Here is a 19,557-nt window from a genome sequence, read left to right on the forward strand (position 1 = left end):
ACAACAGAATGTTGGTCAGAAGTTTTTCCCAGAGTTGCTGGGCCACTCAGAAGTGGAAGATCCCTGGAATGAAAATTAGGAGAGCAGAGTGTGCATCCAGTTTTTGCATGGCCACTTTCTGGTCTTATGACCTCCGGCAAATTCTAGAACCTATTCATGCCTGTTATCTTCTTTGAAATTGCGATGATAAATCCTTGCTCCGCTTCACAAAACTGACACTAGATGTGGAAATGACTTTACGTTGTATAGTTCTGTCCAAAAAAAAAGTTTCCTACTTTTTTATAGTGTCACTGCTCACCCGCCCCACAGAACTCTGGTGCAGGGACTGATGATTTAACTTCTTCCTTGTGCAAGAGGATCACTACGTTTGTTGGGATGGTAAATAGTCCTCTTATAGCTTTCCCCCTGACTATTGTTTCCAGGACTATCTAGCCCTACAATTTTTGCTTAGCAATGCAAAAGGAGCATTTGTAGAGAGTGTCTGTATGACTGCAAAGTTGATTCCACATGATTAAGGTAATACTCTTTATTAACTGGGATATATAATATATGTGGAGAGGGGATTAGTGTAGAAATAATTGAAGAATATTAATGATTAGGAAATTTCCTGACTGTCATTGGGTGAATATTATTTTTAACATGAATTTAATAAGTTTAGTAAAACAAAGCTTTTTTAAAAAACAGAGGTGAGGAATTATAGCAAGCAGAGTCTTAAATACTATATTGCCTGCCTTGTTGATGTAATTAAAATCCATTGAATATAAAATAGCTAGGTGGCCTAAAATATGTTAATTTGTGATTGTCTTGCTTATTTTATTTCGAAAAATGCTTTTAAAATCATGCTTTTTCTAATGCTTTTAGGTTATGGATATGTTTTTATGATTCCATTATTTTCTTATTATTTCCTTCAAGTTGAACCAAATTTGTATTTACCTCATTTACAAGTACAGAGCCTTTGGGCTGTACCATGATAAAAATAACAGGTAACATTTATTGGGTACTGTGTTAAACCCATGTCAACCATTGTTTGTTATTGCCAATTCAACACCAACAGGAATTCCCCATTTGGATTGTGGTGAAGAAAGGAACTTTATTCCAGTGCAGACTGCTCAATCATGCAGCAGCCGTGGCTGTGGAACAGTCTGGCTGTGAGGTGGAACTGGGGCCAGGCCTCTATCTGGATAGACAGTTCTGCTCCACTTTGTGTTGGTCTGCTCCACTCTACTCCAGGGAGATATCTTTGATGTTTCAGTTCCATCTGGGAAAGGCAGTCTTCAGACTTCAATGGAAAGGGAAAGTGTGTTCTCTGAGCCAGAAGGGAGCTGACTTATATAGTAGACAAAGGTCCTCACCTCTGGTCCTTGACTGGTCTGTCCTTACACAAATGGGGATTCCAAATCCTTGCAGTTTGATTGGACCAAAAGGCACTGTTCTGATTGGTCAGAATATAGCCACTCTGATTGGTCAGTGAAGATGCTGCAGATGATATAACTTCACAGCTCCAGTTGGATGAGGAAGACCGCAGTCCTGTTGGTTGAAATGCAATTCCAGGAACTCCTTTAGAAGGACTGGCTCAGATGGCAGGAACGCTGCAGGCAGGCAGTTCAGTGAAGGCTTCTCCCTGAAGTGTGGTTTGTTTGCATGAGAAGCCCCTGTTTAGAAATGGCTGCTAGGCTCTGCTTTTAAATTCTGAACCCAGTTAGCCACTGGAGCCATTCTCAGTGGGTATCTTCTTTCTCAGCGTCTACACCCATTATAAGATTATTTCACTTAGTTCTCACAACAATGTTAGGCGGTAAAAAGGATGATTATTTCCAGTTACAGATGTGAAAACTGAGACCTAAGAGAGGTTGAGTAACTTGTTTACGGCATAGCTATGTCAACGTAAGAATGTCCAAACCTGTAGAGAATTTTTATAAATATTTATTTGAACCAAACAGGATATTCCTGGAAGCAACATCTCAAGAGTCTGAGAAAATGGCAGTCTGCAGCTTCTATTTTTGTAATTAGAATTGAGGGAATGTAAGGACGATAACATGAAAGTGGGAAAAAGCAAGGCAGGGATTCGATCACACGATAGTTAACAAGATTACGTGCTCTCTTGAGGGTGGTTATGCTGATTTCAAAGGTGTGTTAACCTAAATGAACAAAAACAATGGACAGGGCTTGCCTAAGGCAAAGATGACCTTTTGCTAGGGAAGTTCTAGGCCTGAGGTATGACTGTTCACCATGACCTACCCAGTTAGGAATTTATGATCAGATTACCCTATGAGATTATGGTCTATAGAACCCCTTTTTTGTCCACAATTCCCCCTTTTGGTTGGAAGTCAACCCCAAGGATGCATTGATGCCCAACCTTGTGGTCAGATAGCGTGGCCTCACAGTGCTAGGAAGTCTCATTTCTAGGAAGTCGTGATATGGACGTTGTGTTGTTGCAATGGTGGACCACTGGGGATGGGTGATGCCGTAACCATGGCATGTGAGTTGAGACAGAATTTCCCCCAAAAAGGAAGGGCAGGTAAATGGAAGGCAGTCAAGTCTCATGGCCTTCATTGTGAAAAAACACTCTGGATCATTTCTATCCTGTGAACTATCACGATCTGAGTTTTGCCTTCTGTCTCATTTTCCCCCCTGTATTTTGCATCTAGTATAACATTTACATAAGCCATAAAAGGAGTATTACAAGTTATCTTATACATTTTCAATAATCATAAACAGTTGGACTATATAGAAAAACCCAAAGAACAAGTATAACTACCATTACAATGAATATCATTAGCCCACAGGCAAAGACAATCAAACAAAATGCTTTCTGAGTTCAACATCAATTTATAGTTATACAGGCCTTGCCAACATCTTGAAATAGCTGTCTACCTCTGAGGTCAGTGGTTTCTCATCCTAGAGGAGTTTTTAATGTCCATTGTAGGCAGAAATGAGTATCGAGATGGGTAGATGTCCATTTGTGGTTAGGCGCCTGTTTTAGATGAGAACTATGAATTAATGAGTTAACCTGTTTAAGTTTAGCTGCACATGGATTAGTTAGTAACACCTGATAAGGTACCTTCCAACAAAGTTGGAGAGAGTCTTTTATTTGACGTCCTTCCAATAGACAAAACCTCCTGGTTGTAAGCCATGGTCTTTGAAGTCTTCGTCTCCCAGGAACCACTATGAAATGAATCAGTTACTAATTTATGAATTGCCTTAAGCTGGTTGATACGTCCTTGACAATAATGCAGAAAATCTCCTCTTAATAAGGTTCATTCATATGCCCCTTCATCCACATGCATAGGGTGACCAGTGATTATTTCATAAGGAAAAAGGCTATGTTTATCAAAAGGGGTAGATCTCTGACTAAGGAGCACTATAGGGACAGCGTTTGGCCATGGGAGAGAAGAACTTCTGAAAATTTACCTGGTTGAATTTTAATGGTGCCAATGGTGTTCCCCCAATCCAGAGAACTGGGAGGATGAGCACAATGAAATGCTGCAGAAGAGGCCAACTATTTCAAATGGATTTCATTATTTGCCCAGTGAAATAAGTCACTTGCTCACTATGTAACTCAGAGGGACTTCCTCACTTGGGAATTATTTTTTTCTAATAAAAATTTACCTCCCATTAATGCTGTTGCTCTCCTGTAAAGGAGTGCCTCAACTCAATGAGAGAACATACAAATCATAAAAAAAACACATATTTGTATCCTTGAGATAACATTTGGAGAAAATTCAACTGTCGCACCTCAAATGGACCTAAAGGGAGTGGGGGAATGTCCCTGGGATCCGTGGAGTGGTTTTCCAGGGATACATCTGCTAAACAATTTATGAACTACAGTGGAAAAAGGTTTCCAGTAATATTGTTTGCGCCATGAAATCATCTTTTTAGGAGCCTACTGTGTTGGTTCATGTATCTGTTGAAATATAGGCAATTAAGTCCCTATAGGTAAGATTGATTTCCCCATGGGTCCAAATTTTATCTGTTAGTCTGGGTCAGAATTTCCCCTTTTCGTTGCCATGTCTTCTTGTCTTCTGTAGCTGTCTTTTGGAACAGTAAAAGAGCCTTTTATTGATTTAGTAGGGAGCAAAGAACATTCTCGGGTGTAGATAATTTGACTGCTTGGTGCTATCTGTTTAGCTGCAGCATCATCTAAATGATTTCCTTTTGTTTCCATGGTGGTAGCTTTAGAATGTCCTGGAATTTTGATAATTGCCAATTGTCTCAGTTTCTGTATGGCATCTAATAATTCTGCAATGTGTTTTCCATTCTGTATAGACCGCTTTGAGGGAGTTAAGAAGCCTCCTTGCTTCCATAACGTTCCAAAGTCATGAGCCTACACCAAAAGCATAGCAACTATCAGTGTAAATTACTGGCTATTTGGTCTTCGGCAAATTGACAAGCTGGAGTTAGAGCAATTAATTTAGCTTGTTAGGCAGATCTTATTTCAGGTAAATAAGAAAGTTCTGTTACATTCACTGTGGAAGTTACTGCATATTCAGTTCTGTAATGTCCCTGTTTATCTTTGAGATAAGATCCATCTGTAAACCAGATTAAATTCGCATTATTAATAGCAGTTTCCTGCACATCATTTCTAGGAGCAAGAAGGTGGTCAGTAGGTAACATGCTATCAGGGGTGTCTTCATCTGTAAAGAAGGAGTAAAGTTGCTGGGTTAAGGCTGTTACATCGAGCTAAAGTCATATTGGGCACCGAAAGTTAGGAGTACTTTGTAGGAAGTTAGCTGGCTGACCAAGTATTGCTGAGTCTGGGTAGAGTTGAGCAAAGATTTAACAGAATGAGGAGCATAAGTGATTAAAGGAAAGCCCAAAACTATTTCTTCTGTTTGTTTACATAACATGACTGACTGTAGCAGAGATGGCTCTCATACAGGGAAGGAGCTCTTTTGCTATTGGGTCTAATTGCTGCCTATAATATTGTATAGGTCTCTAATGATCTCCATGTTTCTCAATTAGAACTCCTAAAACATTTCCGTCATTTTCACGTATAAAAAGGAAGAAAGGAAGTCTATGAATCCCTGTTCATAGGGTGTCCCAATGCAGGAGCTTTAGATAATTCTTCCTTTAGAGCTTATAAATCTTATTTGCTTATAGTGCCATTGGATTGGATCAGGTGGATCTGATTTTAATGAGGCATAATCGATCTGAACCATTAATGAAAAACTTGGAACCCATTTACAACAGAATCCGGTCAGCCCTACAGACTCCCTAAGTTGTTTCTTAGTTCTTGGAAGAGGAAGGGATAGGAGTCCTTTGAGTCTTTCAGAGTTAATTAGTAGCCCATCTTTAGACACAAGATGGCCACGGTATTTTACTTGGGACAAAAAAAATTGAAGATTGTCTCTGGAGACCTTATGTCCTTTTATAGCTAGCTAGCTGTTTAATAGGTAAATTGTGTCCATTTTGGAGTCTAGTAATGTCCTAGAGCATGAAAGTAAATCATCCACATATTGGATTAAAGTGGAATCTATGGGAAATTCAACATCCCTTAATTAGCCTTTAGTATCAGAGAGAAATACGTGGTTCTCTCCACATATCCCTGCGGCATTAAGTTCAAGCAAATAGGTGATCTTTCCAAGTGAAGTCAAAGAGATACTGACTGTCTTTTTCTACAGGAATGCTGAAAAAGGCACTCCATAATTCTATCACTGAAAAATATTGGCAGTCCACAGGAATGTCTGATAATAGGGTATGTGGATTTGGAACCACATGATGTCTGAGAATAACTTTTATAGCTCTGAGATCCTGTGCAAATCTCTGTCCATTTCCATCAGGTTTCTTTTCTGGATAGGAGAATTTGAAGGATGGGAGAATTACAGGGTTTCATACCTAGAACTGTAAGCCCCCCTTTAAGTAAACTTATATAATGGGCTTAATTCCAGCGAGCATGTCAGGTCTTAAAGGATGTTGGTGAGTATTAAGTAGAGGCAAAGTATTGTCAGTAGTTATTTTACGAGGAGTAGCTGACTGGGTCTGGCTTGTATGTGCCCTGGAAAGCGCCCAGAGTTCCATAGGAGCACCCTGCAACCAATGTTCAGTCTCAAGATTAGTTTCCTCTTGTGGAGGTTCCTTTAAAATCATTATTTTCTCAATTGGTTCATCATCTGATTCATTTCGTTCTAAATACATTTCACACTTCTGAGAAAAGGATATATGGGCGTCATGGGTTTCAAGAAAGTCTCGCCCTATGAGGTGAGTTGGCAGATTTGACTAGCAAAAATATATGTTGTCCTCTCACATTCCCTAACTGGAAGGGAATAGGTTCTGTTTTAAAAAAAGACATTGGTTGATTGGATGTCCCTACCATTTGTGAGGAAACTTTACTCCGAGGGAGAGAGCAACTTCACTGGGTAGTGTTAACAATGGATAAAGTAGCCCCAGTATCTACAAGGGCCTTGGTGCTTTCCTCTGTTATGGTAATTTCAATTTCTCCTAAAGTATTGGTAAGGAGGAGAGATGCCCTCTCGCAATCCTCGGAGCAGCCCGACACTTGCTCCTGTCTCCTTTCCTTTTCTAAATCCCATTTCAGTTTTCTACAATCTTTCTTATGATGACCTGGCTTTTTATAGTAAAAGTAGATTCTTCTTTTCCCTTGTAAAGGCTTTGCGTGGAGGTCTGACCTGATTGCTTCAATACTGCAGCTATAAATTCATAATTTTAGTGGCTTTATTATTTTCTTCCTTTTGAATAGTTTTAAAGAATTGATCAGCCAGAATTGCCGGTTTATCAGTTTGTGTGGTTGGCCAGTTTAATTCATGTTGTTTAATCAGAGTTACAAGTTCCTCATCTAATCCTTCCAGAAATGCCTAATTGACCATTGGGTCATTTTGATGATCTTTACAACGATCAGGAGACAATCCTAAACGTTGTTTTAAAGTTTTTACAAAATGTTCAAAGAAATCAAGTATGGTTTCATCAGGTTTTTCTCTACATTGCTAGATTTTTGTCCAGTCTATTTTCCAGGAAATAAATCTCAGGGATGGCTTGGTGAAGCCAGGGGACTAATTTCCTGCATTCTCCTCCTCTGCCTGTTTCTCATGGTTTTAAAAATCGTTTATAGCTGTCTTCCAGCCTAGCCGTTCTGCTGCTTTGCTCTCTGACACCAATAGGCTATTCCAACAAGTCAGAATAGCCAGGATCATATATGCTAATTAAATCAGATTTCTTTGCAAACCCAACAGGGTCTTGGAGAGGATCAGGGAAATCTTTACTTAGTTTCCTTAATTCTGCTTGAGTCCAAGGAGAGTGAATATTGATGGGTCCCGTCATCCTTAGGCTTTTCTCTAAAGGGAGCTGCCAGAATTTCTGGTTTTTCTAAGGTATCCTGGTCTCGCTTTCTATTCTTACTTTTCCCTAAGTCAGTAGAGGGTGGTGGTGGAGGAGGTGTAGAGGAGAGAAGAGAAGGAGGAAAAACGGAGGGCAGGTCTGGAAACCGTAGCTCTGAAACTAGTGGGGCAGTCAGAGAAAGGGAGAAAATGGGGTGTGGGCTTTGAGCAGTTTCAGAAGCCTTCTTCAGTTCAGAGACAGTCTCCAAGTTTCTTAATTTCCTGAAGAGAAGAAAATCTATCCGTGTTCCTATTTTCCAATCAAGGTAAGCGTTCCATTCATTCAGTTCAGGTTTAGAGCCTGCTTTTTCCAACTGAGCAGGCAAAAATTAATGTAGAGGTATCATTTTTAGTTAAATCTCCACATTTCTGTAGACACTCGCAAGTTAAGAGTCCGCATGAACTGTACATAAAACTCACAGAGTACTAAAGTGGGGGCTGACTATTGTGGGGCTTGTCAGCCTCAGAGGCTCGATTACCCATGTTCATTTACATTTTTATTTTGAGTCAATTTTAAAAAGCTGAAATTAAAAGCAGCCTGTAAGAACAGCTCAAATAAAGTCAGGCACCACTACCTAAAGCAGGCAGGTTCGGGATTCCGAGGGAGGAGTCACCCAAGTGCACCCTGAGAAGCAGGGAGCATCTGGGGCACAATGGGCCCCTGCTGGCATCGAACGTGGGTCTGGGCTGTGCCATGGGCCTGGGTGTGCATCTTCCAAATCCTGCCGGCTACCCCAAGTAAATGGCAACATAAGAATGTTTGAACCTGTAGAGCATTTTTATAAAAAATTAAGTCAAACAGAGGATAGATACATCTGGAAGAAAGATCTCAAGAGACTGAGATGAAATGGTTCCAAGAAATGAGTTTGCAGCTTTTAAAAATGCATTTGGAATGAAGAAGGGAACATATGGAAGATTACAGGAAGGTGGGTGGGGATTGAGTTGCAGGGTGGTTATGATGTGCTCTCTTGCAGGTAGGTGGTCATGCTTTAGAGGGAGGAGTCTGAAAGGGGGCATTTCAAAGGGGTGTTCACCTGCATGCATAGAAATAATGGACAGGGCTGGCTTGATGCAAAGATAAATCTTTTACTAAAGAAGTCAGATGTCTGGGGCGAGACTCCCCTCCGTGACCTGCCCAGTTAGGAATTTATGATCAGATCTCCCTGTGAGGTTACTTTCTGTAGAACCCCTTTCTCACCCACACATTGCATGAGGAGGAGATAGACCACAGACTTACATAAATTCGAGGGCTGAGCTCTCTGAAGAATAAAGGAGAATAATGGGGAAAAGAGTGATGGGGTGTGCTATTTTATAAAGCGTGGTCAGGAAGTTCTCTCAGTGGCGGTGACAGTTGAGCAGAGACCTGAATAAAAGGGAGGAGTGAGTCATTCAGGAATCTGGTGCAAGAATGTTCCAGTGCAGGGGCTCTGAGGTGAGAATGAGCTCAGAGTATTCAAGGAAGAGGTGAGAGCAGAGTGAGGGAGAACAAGAGGAGGTGAAAGGTGGGGAGGGGGCGTCTCTTGAGTCTTGGTGAGGTGTTTAGTTTTACTCTGAGAGTGATGGTAGGCCACTGGAGGGGGTGGAGAAGGCTTTGAGATTGGACTTCTGGAGGTGGTACAGGTCCCAATAAAGACATGGGAATGGGTCTCTAGTGTAGGGTGGAGGACGCTCTGGCTGGAGGCAAGGATTCAAGGTCTGGGATGAGATGTCTCCCTGAGTTATCTCCCTGAAATATGATAGGAGCAGAGGTGGAAAATGGGGTAGTGAGTCAGTAGGTGAAACATTTAGTGAATGGGGGACGAGGAATGGTAGGAGGTTAGTGAATGGCAGAAAGGCAAAGCGTGGTGGGTGGACCAGCAATGGCAGGAGTTTCAAGGGAGCTGATGGTTTTGAAGGAAAATAAATACTTGGAAAGTGCTTGTGGTGATTGAGGAATTATCCTTTCACTTTGTGTCCCTAAGATATGTGGGAATTGACATAAAATGTCTCCATCTGAGAGGACAGTAAGAGGAGACTCAAGGGGCAGCTGGAGTACTGTTAATGCAAGTTCCCTTCAAAGGGAGGTTAGAGCAGGGGTTCTCAGCTGGGGGTGATTTTGTCACCCAGGGGACACTTGGTAATTTCTGGAGAAATGTTTGTCTGCTACAACTGGAGGCAGGGTCGTTGTGCTGCTGACATTTAGTGAGTAATGGCCAGAGATGCAGCTACACATCCTACAACACACAGGGTAGCCCCACACAACACAGAATTACCCTGCCCAAGGTGCCAGTAACGTTTGCAATCAAGAAGCTCTGGATGAATGATTCAAGCGTATTTGCTCAGCATACAACTGAAGTTCCAGGGGGGTTATATTGCCCTCTCTTCCACATTGTTCCATAATCTCTTTTGAATATTTTGGGCTCGATACACATTTACTTGGACATGTGTGTGCGCACACACGGAAAGACCCTATCTCCCTTATTTTTGGTTTTGCACAATATTTGAGTGATAGAAAAGAACCAATTATAATTAGTTCCAGGGCTATATCAGTCATACCATAAGACGTGTAAAATGGGTATACTGCAATGGTAGTTAATCACTTGAGAATTAAGGGATGAGGTCTCCTACTTAGGTGCAGACAAACAAGTTCTGTTGAACTTTATTTTCCCTCAAGAAATATTTTGGGAGACCAAAGAATGTTCTCTAGTGACCTAAAGGAAAGGAGTAAATAGAGAGGCCTCTTTTGCCCTGCTTTGTCATTTCACACATTAGAGGTAGCTTTTGAAATTAGTTTTATTTCACAAACAACAATAGAAAGAGATGCCAAAATTGCATTGCTAGTGTCTTGACAGAATTGAATATTTATTATACATTTGAAACTTAGTTGTTGTAAATATAGACCTGGGCCTTGTTTTGTACAGCCCCAAGCTAAGAGTGCTTTTTATATTTTCAAAGTTGTTAAAAACAAAACAAAAAAGAATGGGTAACAGATTTTACCTAGGCCCTCAAAGCCTATAATATTTGTGATAGAAAGTTTGCAGACCCTCCGATGTAGACTGGTATTTAATTTCCACTTCTGGCCATGATGTGAATGAGTCTTTGTCACAGTATTACATTTTATTCATTCAGAAATTCTGAAAATATTTATTGATGCTTCTTATGCACAAGTGGTCAGGTTTGCAGGATATTTGCTGGCTGTCAGAGTTTATGTCTTAGTAAGGGAGGTAGACATGAAATAAATTGCACAAATATTAATTAAGATAAAGGAGCTATGAAGGGTGTGTGGAAACGGGTCACTAAGGCTATTTTCTGGATCAGGGGTTTTAATCTAAATTTGAAGAATGAAGCTCCCCCTATATACCCCAATAGAGGAAGGGGCAGGAATAGGGCAAGAACTCAGAGGACAGTTGTGGTAGAGATTTTTCTGTCTTCTACCACAATTGATCAATGCAGAAACCAGCTAAATAAATTTCTGGAGGATAATAAATTATAGAGTGAGTAGTGTCAGAAATGGGTTCGGGACTGACCTGTGGCTATGAGCGCTGGCTAACAGCACCAGTTGGTGGCCAAGAAAATTCTGATGGCTGGTCCCACTTGCAGTCATTCTCTTCTCTCCCAGTGAGTCTTAGGTACAGCCAGGATAGAGAACCAAGGGGTTAGGTGGACACAGGCCCTCTAGTGTCCTCGGCCAGTGTCCTCTTCTCTTCGTGCCTCTATTCTCTTGTCTCTTTTAGGGAAATAATAAAAAACGGGTTTCGACCTACTCTAGGGTTATGTTTCTGAAGTGCATATGAGAAAATTGTGAGTTTCTGTCACTTTCCTCTTTAAGGTGACTTTGTTTGCTGGTCGGTTCTCTTCCCTTGTCATACATGGGTTGGTGCGTTTGCCTGCCTCCCTGCCTCCTCTTCCCTGCCCCTCCCCAGGGCCATGCCTGACAATGAATGTCAGCCACTGACATTTACCAGCCCAAAGGGTGGTTACTGTTTCCTCAGAGAGCCATCAGCAGGGTAAACACGTGAGGAAGGAGGATTACCAGTGAAATCCCAAAGGCTGGGCCCTTCTTCAGGTGGGAGAACATGTACAGCCCATCCCGCGGCCCATCCTCTTGGGCAGGAGGTATTTGGGGGGATGGGAGAGCAAACCAGAGCTGCCCTTTCCCATGTGGATCCCAGGCCTCAGACTGGAGTTTTCTCTGGGTTTGAGAGGCTGCTTTCTGCGCGTCGGTAGCCTTGGCAACTATGTTGCTCACTGGCTCTGTTTTCCCGTCCTCTCTCCTTTGGGAGGGCTCTGAGACAGGTGATGTGTCCTGCTCCCTTCTAACCACAGCGTCTCACCCACAGGGCGGACTCTGTTGGAGAAGCTGTTCAGCCAGCAGGAGAACGGACCTCCAGAAGAAGCAGAGAAGTTTTGCTCACGGATCATCGCCATGGGTCTTCTGCTTCCTTTTAGTGACTGCTTCAGGGAGCCGTGTCATCAGAATGCCCAGTCAAGTTCAGCTCCGTTTGATGTAAGTAGAATTCACTCGTGTCTGGGAGGCAGATTGTGGTTGCAGCAGCAATTGTGATGTGTGTCTGTCTATCACCCTATAATTGAAAAACCAACATGTGATGCAAGCTTTCCTCCCCTTAGCCTTTCAACAGCTCAGTATGTCGGTTTCCGTGCTTTCCTTTTTGACTGGGGTATTCTTAAATACATTTGCCAAACCTCCTTTCCTTAACAGATGGCCACAATTTTCTAGCCTGCTTTAATCAGTGATTTGAACGTGGCTCTGAGTCAGTGTTTCTGACTTTGCTGGTTATAGACATTCCTTCAGAAGCAGCTCCATAGGGCAAGAGTTCTGTTCCCAGTGGGCTGCAGGTCTCCATGCGCCCAGAATGCTATTTCAGTGCATTCGTAACTCGTCTGTGTACAAAATACTGAAATGAAGCAGCATCTCTTTCTCGTCCACCTCCCGTTCACCAAGATGGTTAGTACTGTGCAGCTATAATTCAAAAGGCATATTCATAATTCCTAATGAATAGCAGCACAGCCGGGTTATCATTTTCAAGCCAGAGTATTGCTCGTCTTTCTCAGGTATGTGTACATGTCTGTTGTTCGTTGTGCCGAGTATGCATCTAAAACGCAGGAATATAAGAATTCTTGTGTATGAATTCCTCATAGGAAAGCGAAAGGTCTGGTTGGCTCACTTGTGCTGAAGGTATTTGTGAGGCAGAGTTCTCATCCCGATGGGTTAGTTACATTTGTTCCATTGCTTCCATCTGTACCTCTTCTCTTAACAGACGTCTTCAATTTATGTGCTGTTGGTCAAGGAGTAAAATGATGAGTTTTGAAAGACAATGAACTTGAACCCTGGCTGAGGTCAAGGTGCAATAGGAGTAGTAAAATGTCTGCATGTGCCTGTGCTCATTCCTCTTCTTTACTCATTACATACAGCCTGTGGCCTTCCCTGAGCTCCCTTCAGTATTAGGAAAATAAATCACATAAAATATTGTGAGATCTTGATCTTTCCCATGTGAAAGAAGATGCTCCAGGACGTGCTGTGATTTGTGAAGCTTCCTTCTTCAGACTTTTCTATGTATTTATTTATTTTAATGACATGGCAGCTAATCACTGCTAGATAGATCTTTTTCTTCTATGGGAAGAATTGGGTAATTTAAATTTTTTCCTCCCTTTCTTTTGTCCTTTGCGAGAGGTGTGTGTTATTGTAAAGACAGGACCTGGGGAGTGCGGTGGGCTAAAAGTGTTGCAGAGTTGCATTTTAGAAGATATATTAATTTGCAAGTTGGAATGAAAATAAATATGGCATAGACAAAGGCAAACACTAGCCATCTCTAATATTTGCTTTTTGATTAAAACTATTCCCAAGTTGACTGCACATTTCCCCCTTAAAGCTCAGAAGTAAACAGTCTTATTCAATAAATGTGGAGTTGGAATAAACTGAAAAGAATGGGATAATTCTAATCTTGTTTTAAATCACTGAACTGGCTGCTCCTTGCCCCTACCTGCTCCATCCTTGGGTGTTAGAGACTAGTAACTCCTCCCAGCCGGCTCATTTTGGAGGGCAGTGGTCTGGCATGGAGACTGAAAAGCACACAACGAATCAATAAAATCCCTTAATATGGTGTAAAATAATTTCCTCGGAATGGGGAATTGCTTTCCTCCAACTTTGTAATTGTGTTTTCTCCTTACTTTATTCAGTGACTGTGCGGTCTTTCTCCTTCCCCCACCAAGCTAAACTCAAAACAATTATGGAATTAAAGTTACTCTATTAAGAAATGTTATTCCATACACTTAAATAGCCCTTCAATTAACAGAACTGTATTTATTGTATGTACGATTGAGGTTTTCTTCAAAACCCAGAAGAGGTAACAATACGGGGAGCTCTGTAGACTGAGGTGTTGGGGGGTAACGGGGAGGAATGCACTGATCTGTGGAGAGGGGGATGCTTCTGATAATTAGTCTTTTTTCTGATTTCCAGAAAATTGCTGTTGGGAGAATTTTCTTATCAACAGATCTCTTGAGGACAGTTGCCCTTTGAGACACAGAACACCCTGTGGGAATAAACTCAAAACAGGGACTCTTCCCACCTGAGTTAACGCCCTTCCCTAAGAGTGCCCGATCCTCTCTTCCCTCCACCTCTCCTCTCTCCATTTAGACCCGTATTAGAGCAATACAGTTGTGATTTATGGACCTTACTGATGGAGCTTATGGATTAGTCTACTTCAGTCAACTCCTTTGATTTAGTCCAATTTATTTTGTACATTTTTAGAGCCTAACATTTTGCTTTAGAAATGCTATACAAAATATGAAAGGACTTCACATTTTCTCTTACATTTTAACTTAGTTTCAAAAATCCTAAAAGGCCAAGAGCTTTGAGCGATAATGTTAATTCATTCACAGATGTTTACCAAATACATTCGACATGCCAGGCAATGTTTTAGGCTCCAGAGATTTGCTAGTGAGCAAGAGAAATACGATTCTTGTTCTGAAATTTGTATTCTCTGCACAGTGGGAAAAGACAGCTTAGGAAAAACAAATAAACAAACAAACAAACAAAAACAACAACAACACAAATAAAAGCATAGGTAATACCATGAAGGAAATTACCCAACTAATATGATAGAGTGAATAGGGTTGAGGTAGGGTGAATGCAGAGGGAAGTCTCACTCAGGAGTCACAAGGTGAGATGCAAAGGAAGGTCATTCCAGGAAGTTCAAGTACAAAGAGCCAGAGAAGAATGCAAGCATGACCAAAGGAAGGCACAGCCTGAGGTCCTGTGTAGCTTGAAGCTTCTTGACAAAAGGACAGAAAGGATTTAGGAGACAGAATATTGAATGCCATGGAAGGAAAATGGAGTTGTTGTTTTTTAAAGTGGGAGCTTTTGGAAAGTTTTGTGCAGGAGGAGAACATATTTATTCTATATTTCACATGGATCACTCCTCCTGGTCTATAGAGTGTAGGGGACAGAAGTAGAAGCAGGGATTCCAGGTGGGAGTATTGTAGTCGTTGAGCAAGAGGTGGTGGCGGTAGCTTGGGACAGGATGGTGGTGAGGGAGATACAGAAGCGGCCGTAGGTGTGGAATGGATGCTGGAGGTGGAGCTGATGGTGCTTCTGGTGGGTTTGACAAGGGGCAGTGGGAAAAGGAAATCAAAGGTGACTTCCTGGTTTTTGTGTTTAAGTAGCTGGGTGAATGGTTGTGCCATTTACTGAGACAACAGATAAGTGTTAGGAGGAAAATGTTTGAAGGACAGAACTGGTATTCGTTAAATACTTTTCTTGAATAAATTCTGTTTGTTTGGAAAAGTCATACCTATTGTATTATCTGACAAACATTAGCTTTTGATTTTTGCTGAGTGGAATGTTACTGACTTTATTAGCTGGTCAAAATTAGTGCCATGATACTCTTATTTCAGCTACCAGAAAGGCAGGCGGCCCTTTTCATAGCCACGTTTTCATAAAACACAAAGAAAGAATGAGCCTAATAGCTTTGTCTGTAATATTTTCCATTTCCATTACTAATTTGGGGACCTAGAAACCATCAACCTACTTCTTATTCTCTGACAGTATTCTCACATTTGCCTTTTGCTGTTTTTGTTCGTTTGTTCGTTTCTGTTTTGTATTTCAAATAGAATTTTAAGCTAGCAAAATTCTAAAGCTGGCAAGAGAAAACTCAGAGATAGTACTACCGCTTGGGACTTGGTACATTGCATTGCTGAATGGTGGATGTGTTTTTTGTGGTCTGAGGAAAGACTTTTTTTCTTTTGGAACTTATCTTAGTCATCACTCTCACGTGTAAGGAAAAATATGTCTCCTGAAAATTTTACCACAGTTTCCAAGTCCTTAGAAACAGCAAAACCTTCACTTAGGATAATAATATAATTTGAAGTTTTGAGCCACCGCCCTGAGGCAGTCTGGTGCTCAGCCTGTCGCTGACCACAAACCCGGGCGCATTGCCTGTTACAATAGTTATGAATGGAGGTCGTTTTGCAAGAACAAGTCCAGTACATGGCCCCTTAAGACTTCTTTTCCTTTGACTGTCCTTATTCATATTGCGATTCCCTTTTTCTGGGTCATATTCATCAGCAGCTGTTTTCCAGCAAATCACAATTATCTTCCATAATTGTTGATTATGCATTCACAAGCTCTTCTAGGATTTCTTCAATCCTAGCTCTGTCAGATATCACGTTATCACTTTGCATCACAAAAAACTAAAGCCAGCTTAATTGGCTCAAGGATTTGGCAGGAGTATATGGTTACACCTACTTAATCCTTTAGAACTGATCTTAAGGTCTTTCTAGTAGCATGTTTTTGGATGCTGGGCCTTTTTGAATTTGGCAGATCTGTTGATTTTGCTACACATGTAGTGATCTCTGTTCTTACCAGATGGGCAGGAGCAACTTGGTGTGTATTTAAATAGACATAGGTAGATGAGTGTATTAGTGAGGCTAGAATTAAAGAGAAGAAGGAAGACATGAAAATTCAGTCCAAAAAGGAATCAAAGAAACAGGATCTCGAACCTATTGAAAGATAAGTCAGTAATGATTCCCAATGGCAGCCACTATGAGAAAACTAATGACATGTACTCTATTTACTGTCACCAAATAGTCACAGTGAAGACTTAAGGGAACACGTAGACTTGATCATTTGTATTTGGGTTACTTTTTCAGAGCAGGACGAATACTAGATGCTATTTAGTCAAACCCACACAAATCTTTTTCTGAGAAGCAGTAAAAGCCATGACACATTTTAGCCCTAAGAGAATCTACATATATATGTTGTGTGTGTGTGTGTGTGTGTGTGTGTGTGTATCTTTTTGCTGTATTTTTATTTTTGAAGCAATGTGTACAGTTTTAACTCTCAGGAAGTTGTTTTTATTTTAATGTGGTATTAAAATTATACTTACTCGGCTGACTAGTTTTTAAAATTATTTTAGCTGACTATTTTTTTCCCTGCAGACTCAGCTCTAATTCAACATAGAAATCTAGTATAACACAAGATTTTACTTAACCAAAATTATTTTGTAGCAATGTTTTCATCTACTTCGTTAGCTAGATAATCATGGCATAAATCCATGATGGGGAGGGTAACAAAAGTAGATTGAAGCTGTAATCCTTTCCCTCGGTTTTACTCATTTCATTTCTTCTTCTTTTTTTTTTTTTAATTTTATGAACTGAAAAAAGTTCTGAGGTCCTCCATTCACCTGGCTCAAGCACACTATGCTGCGAGTACGAGCAGCAAGCCCTGCTCCCGTCCCGACCTTCCCACTTTCAGCCCTGCCCCCAGTGTGGTACTCCCTGCTCTGGTTCAGCTGGTTTTGACGTCTAGTTTAAGTTTGCTGATGCCATTATCAGGGTACTATTGGCTTCCGTCTATAAGAGATGAGGACTTAGGTCTACTCCTTCCCTCCTCTTCTTCGTTCCTTCTGGTATAGTTAAGATTGCTATTTTGGCTTCCTTTAATAATTCTTATTTTAACCTTAAATAAGATACCCTTCAGATGTTTTGTTTGTTTGCTTTTGTTCTATCAACCTCAGATGATATCCCCTGCCTCCTCACCCACCTCCGACAATTATGCTAATTAGTGCCTCTACCTTCTCCTCCACAGAGCCCAAGACCCATGTACCTCCCAGCTTCTACCAGGCACACCTTTATCCTTAAGAGTATATTTTTAAGGTTAATGCTTTATCCACAAGTTTATTCTAAAAGTTTAAAAACAGATGGACACTGTGTATAGATTGCCCTGCAGATGCAGTAGTTTGCTAGTAGGAGTTTAATTTCCTTTAATTTCCTTTTCAGTATCCCAATATTCTTGTTTGACTCCTAGGCGTGTCAAACGAGGATATTCCTGCGGTCAAGTTCAAATGGATTCTGTTATTTTAAAAAACAATCAGTTGTTCGAAAGTACGTGTATGCCATATTTAGTTTATTTTACCTTTGGTTTATCCCTTTCTTATACAGGCATTCTCTAACCAGCCCAATAAAGGTTTTGAGTGCCTCTTTTCTTTTGGGAAAAGAAACTTGTATTTTCTTTTTTTTCTTTATTTTCTTAATATCTTTGAATTTGTATCGCGTTCTTACCACTTAACAGAGTTCCTTCAAGTCTTCTTAAAACTACTGCTATGGTCTTAATGTTTCTGTCCCCCCCCACCCCCCCACCCCAAATTCACATGTTGGAATCCTTATGCCTCATGTGATGGTTTTAGAAGGTGGAGCCTTTGGGAGGTGAATAGGACATGAGGGTGGGGCCTCATGAAGGGGATAAGTGTTCCTGGAAGAGAAATCTCAGCAGAGCTTCCTTGACTTTCCACCACATAAAGATACAGTGAGAAGGTACCAGCCATGAACCAAAAAGAGGGTCCTCACCCGAGATCCAGATCATGCTGGCTCCTTGGTCTTGGACTTCCAGCCTCCAGAATTGTGAGAAATATTTTTTTGTTTGTTTGTTTTTAAGCTACCCAAACGGTGGCATTTTGTTTTAGCAGCCTGGATGGACTAACACAACTACTGACTTCCTCTTCTAATTTAGATCAAGGTCTTGATATGTAATTATGACATATATTGTTTTCAGATCCTTCCTTTTCTCCTGCCATCCCTAGTTACTAGGGACACAGAAATGAGCAGAAAGCCTCTATTCTCAACTGGCTTACATCCACTTTGAAGAAGTAAGACGTTTGCATAAATTATTGGAGGTCGGTGGTTGAAGTGGTTTTGTAGTCAGACTGTCCTGGATTTACATTCTGGATTTCCTACTTACTGTGTAAATTTATGTAAATGGCTTAATTTCTTCTTCTGTAAAATGAGGAATAATATAGCAGTTTCTGAGTAATAGTAAAGCATGAATATAAGTAACAAAAAGAGTATCATACCTAGAAATAAACTTAACAAAGGAGGTGAAGGACCTATGAACTGAAAACTATAAGACATTATTGAAATTGAAGAGGACACAAAGAAATGGAAAGATGCTCCATCTTCATAGATTGGAAGAATTTACACTGTTAAAATGTCCATATTACCTAAAGCAATCTACAAATTCAATGCAATGCTTATCAAAAATCCCAATGGCATTTTTCACTAAAATGGAACAAAAACTCCTCAAAATTGTATGGTACCACACAAGAAAACCCTAATAGTCAAAGAAATCCTGAGGAAAAAAGAACAAAGCCATAAGTTACACATTCTCCAACCTCAAACTATACTACAAAGCCACAGTAATCAAAATAGTATGACATTGGCATAGAAACAGACATAAAGACAAATGTAACAGAATCGAGAGCCCATAAATAAACCCACACACATATGGGCTAGTAATTTTTGACAAAGAAGCCAAAAACATGCAGTGGAGAAAGGAAAGTCTTTTCAATAAATGGTGTTGGGAAAACTGGAAAGCCATGGACAATTGAATGAAACTAGATTGCTATCTTATACCATACACAAAAATTAACTCAAAATGGATTAAAGACTTGAATGTAAGACCTGAAACAATAAAATACATAGAAGAAGTCATAGGCAGTAAACTTATAGAACTTGGTTTCAGAGGTATTTTGAACTTGACCCCAAAGGTAAGGGAAACAAAAGCAAAAATAAGTGAATGGGACTACGTCAAACTAAATCTGTGTGTTTTTGTTTTGTTTTGTTTTATTTTTTGCTGTAAAACAAAACAAAACACAAAACAAAAACAACAACCCTTCCCCCCCCCCCCCCCCCCCCGCAACCCATCAACAGAACAAAAAGGCAACCAGCAAAATGG

General features: G+C 40.6%; 1 protein-coding gene across 2 annotated transcripts in view; it reads left to right on the forward strand.

Moving 5' to 3' along the window:
- Positions 1–19,557, forward strand: part of FMN2 (formin 2) — a 317,737-nt gene that overhangs the window by 19,212 nt on the left and 278,968 nt on the right. For both annotated transcript variants that reach the window (XM_019746843.3, XM_074316783.2), the window contains exon 2: positions 11,651–11,817. In XM_019746843.3, coding sequence (XP_019602402.3) covers positions 11,651–11,817 — 167 coding nt within the window. The remainder of the gene's footprint in view (positions 1–11,650; positions 11,818–19,557) is intronic.

Source organism: Rhinolophus sinicus, chromosome 6 (genome assembly GCF_057876585.1).
Source record: "Rhinolophus sinicus isolate RSI-liver-muscle chromosome 6, RSI-T2T, whole genome shotgun sequence".
Lineage (NCBI taxonomy): Eukaryota > Metazoa > Chordata > Mammalia > Chiroptera > Rhinolophidae > Rhinolophus > Rhinolophus sinicus.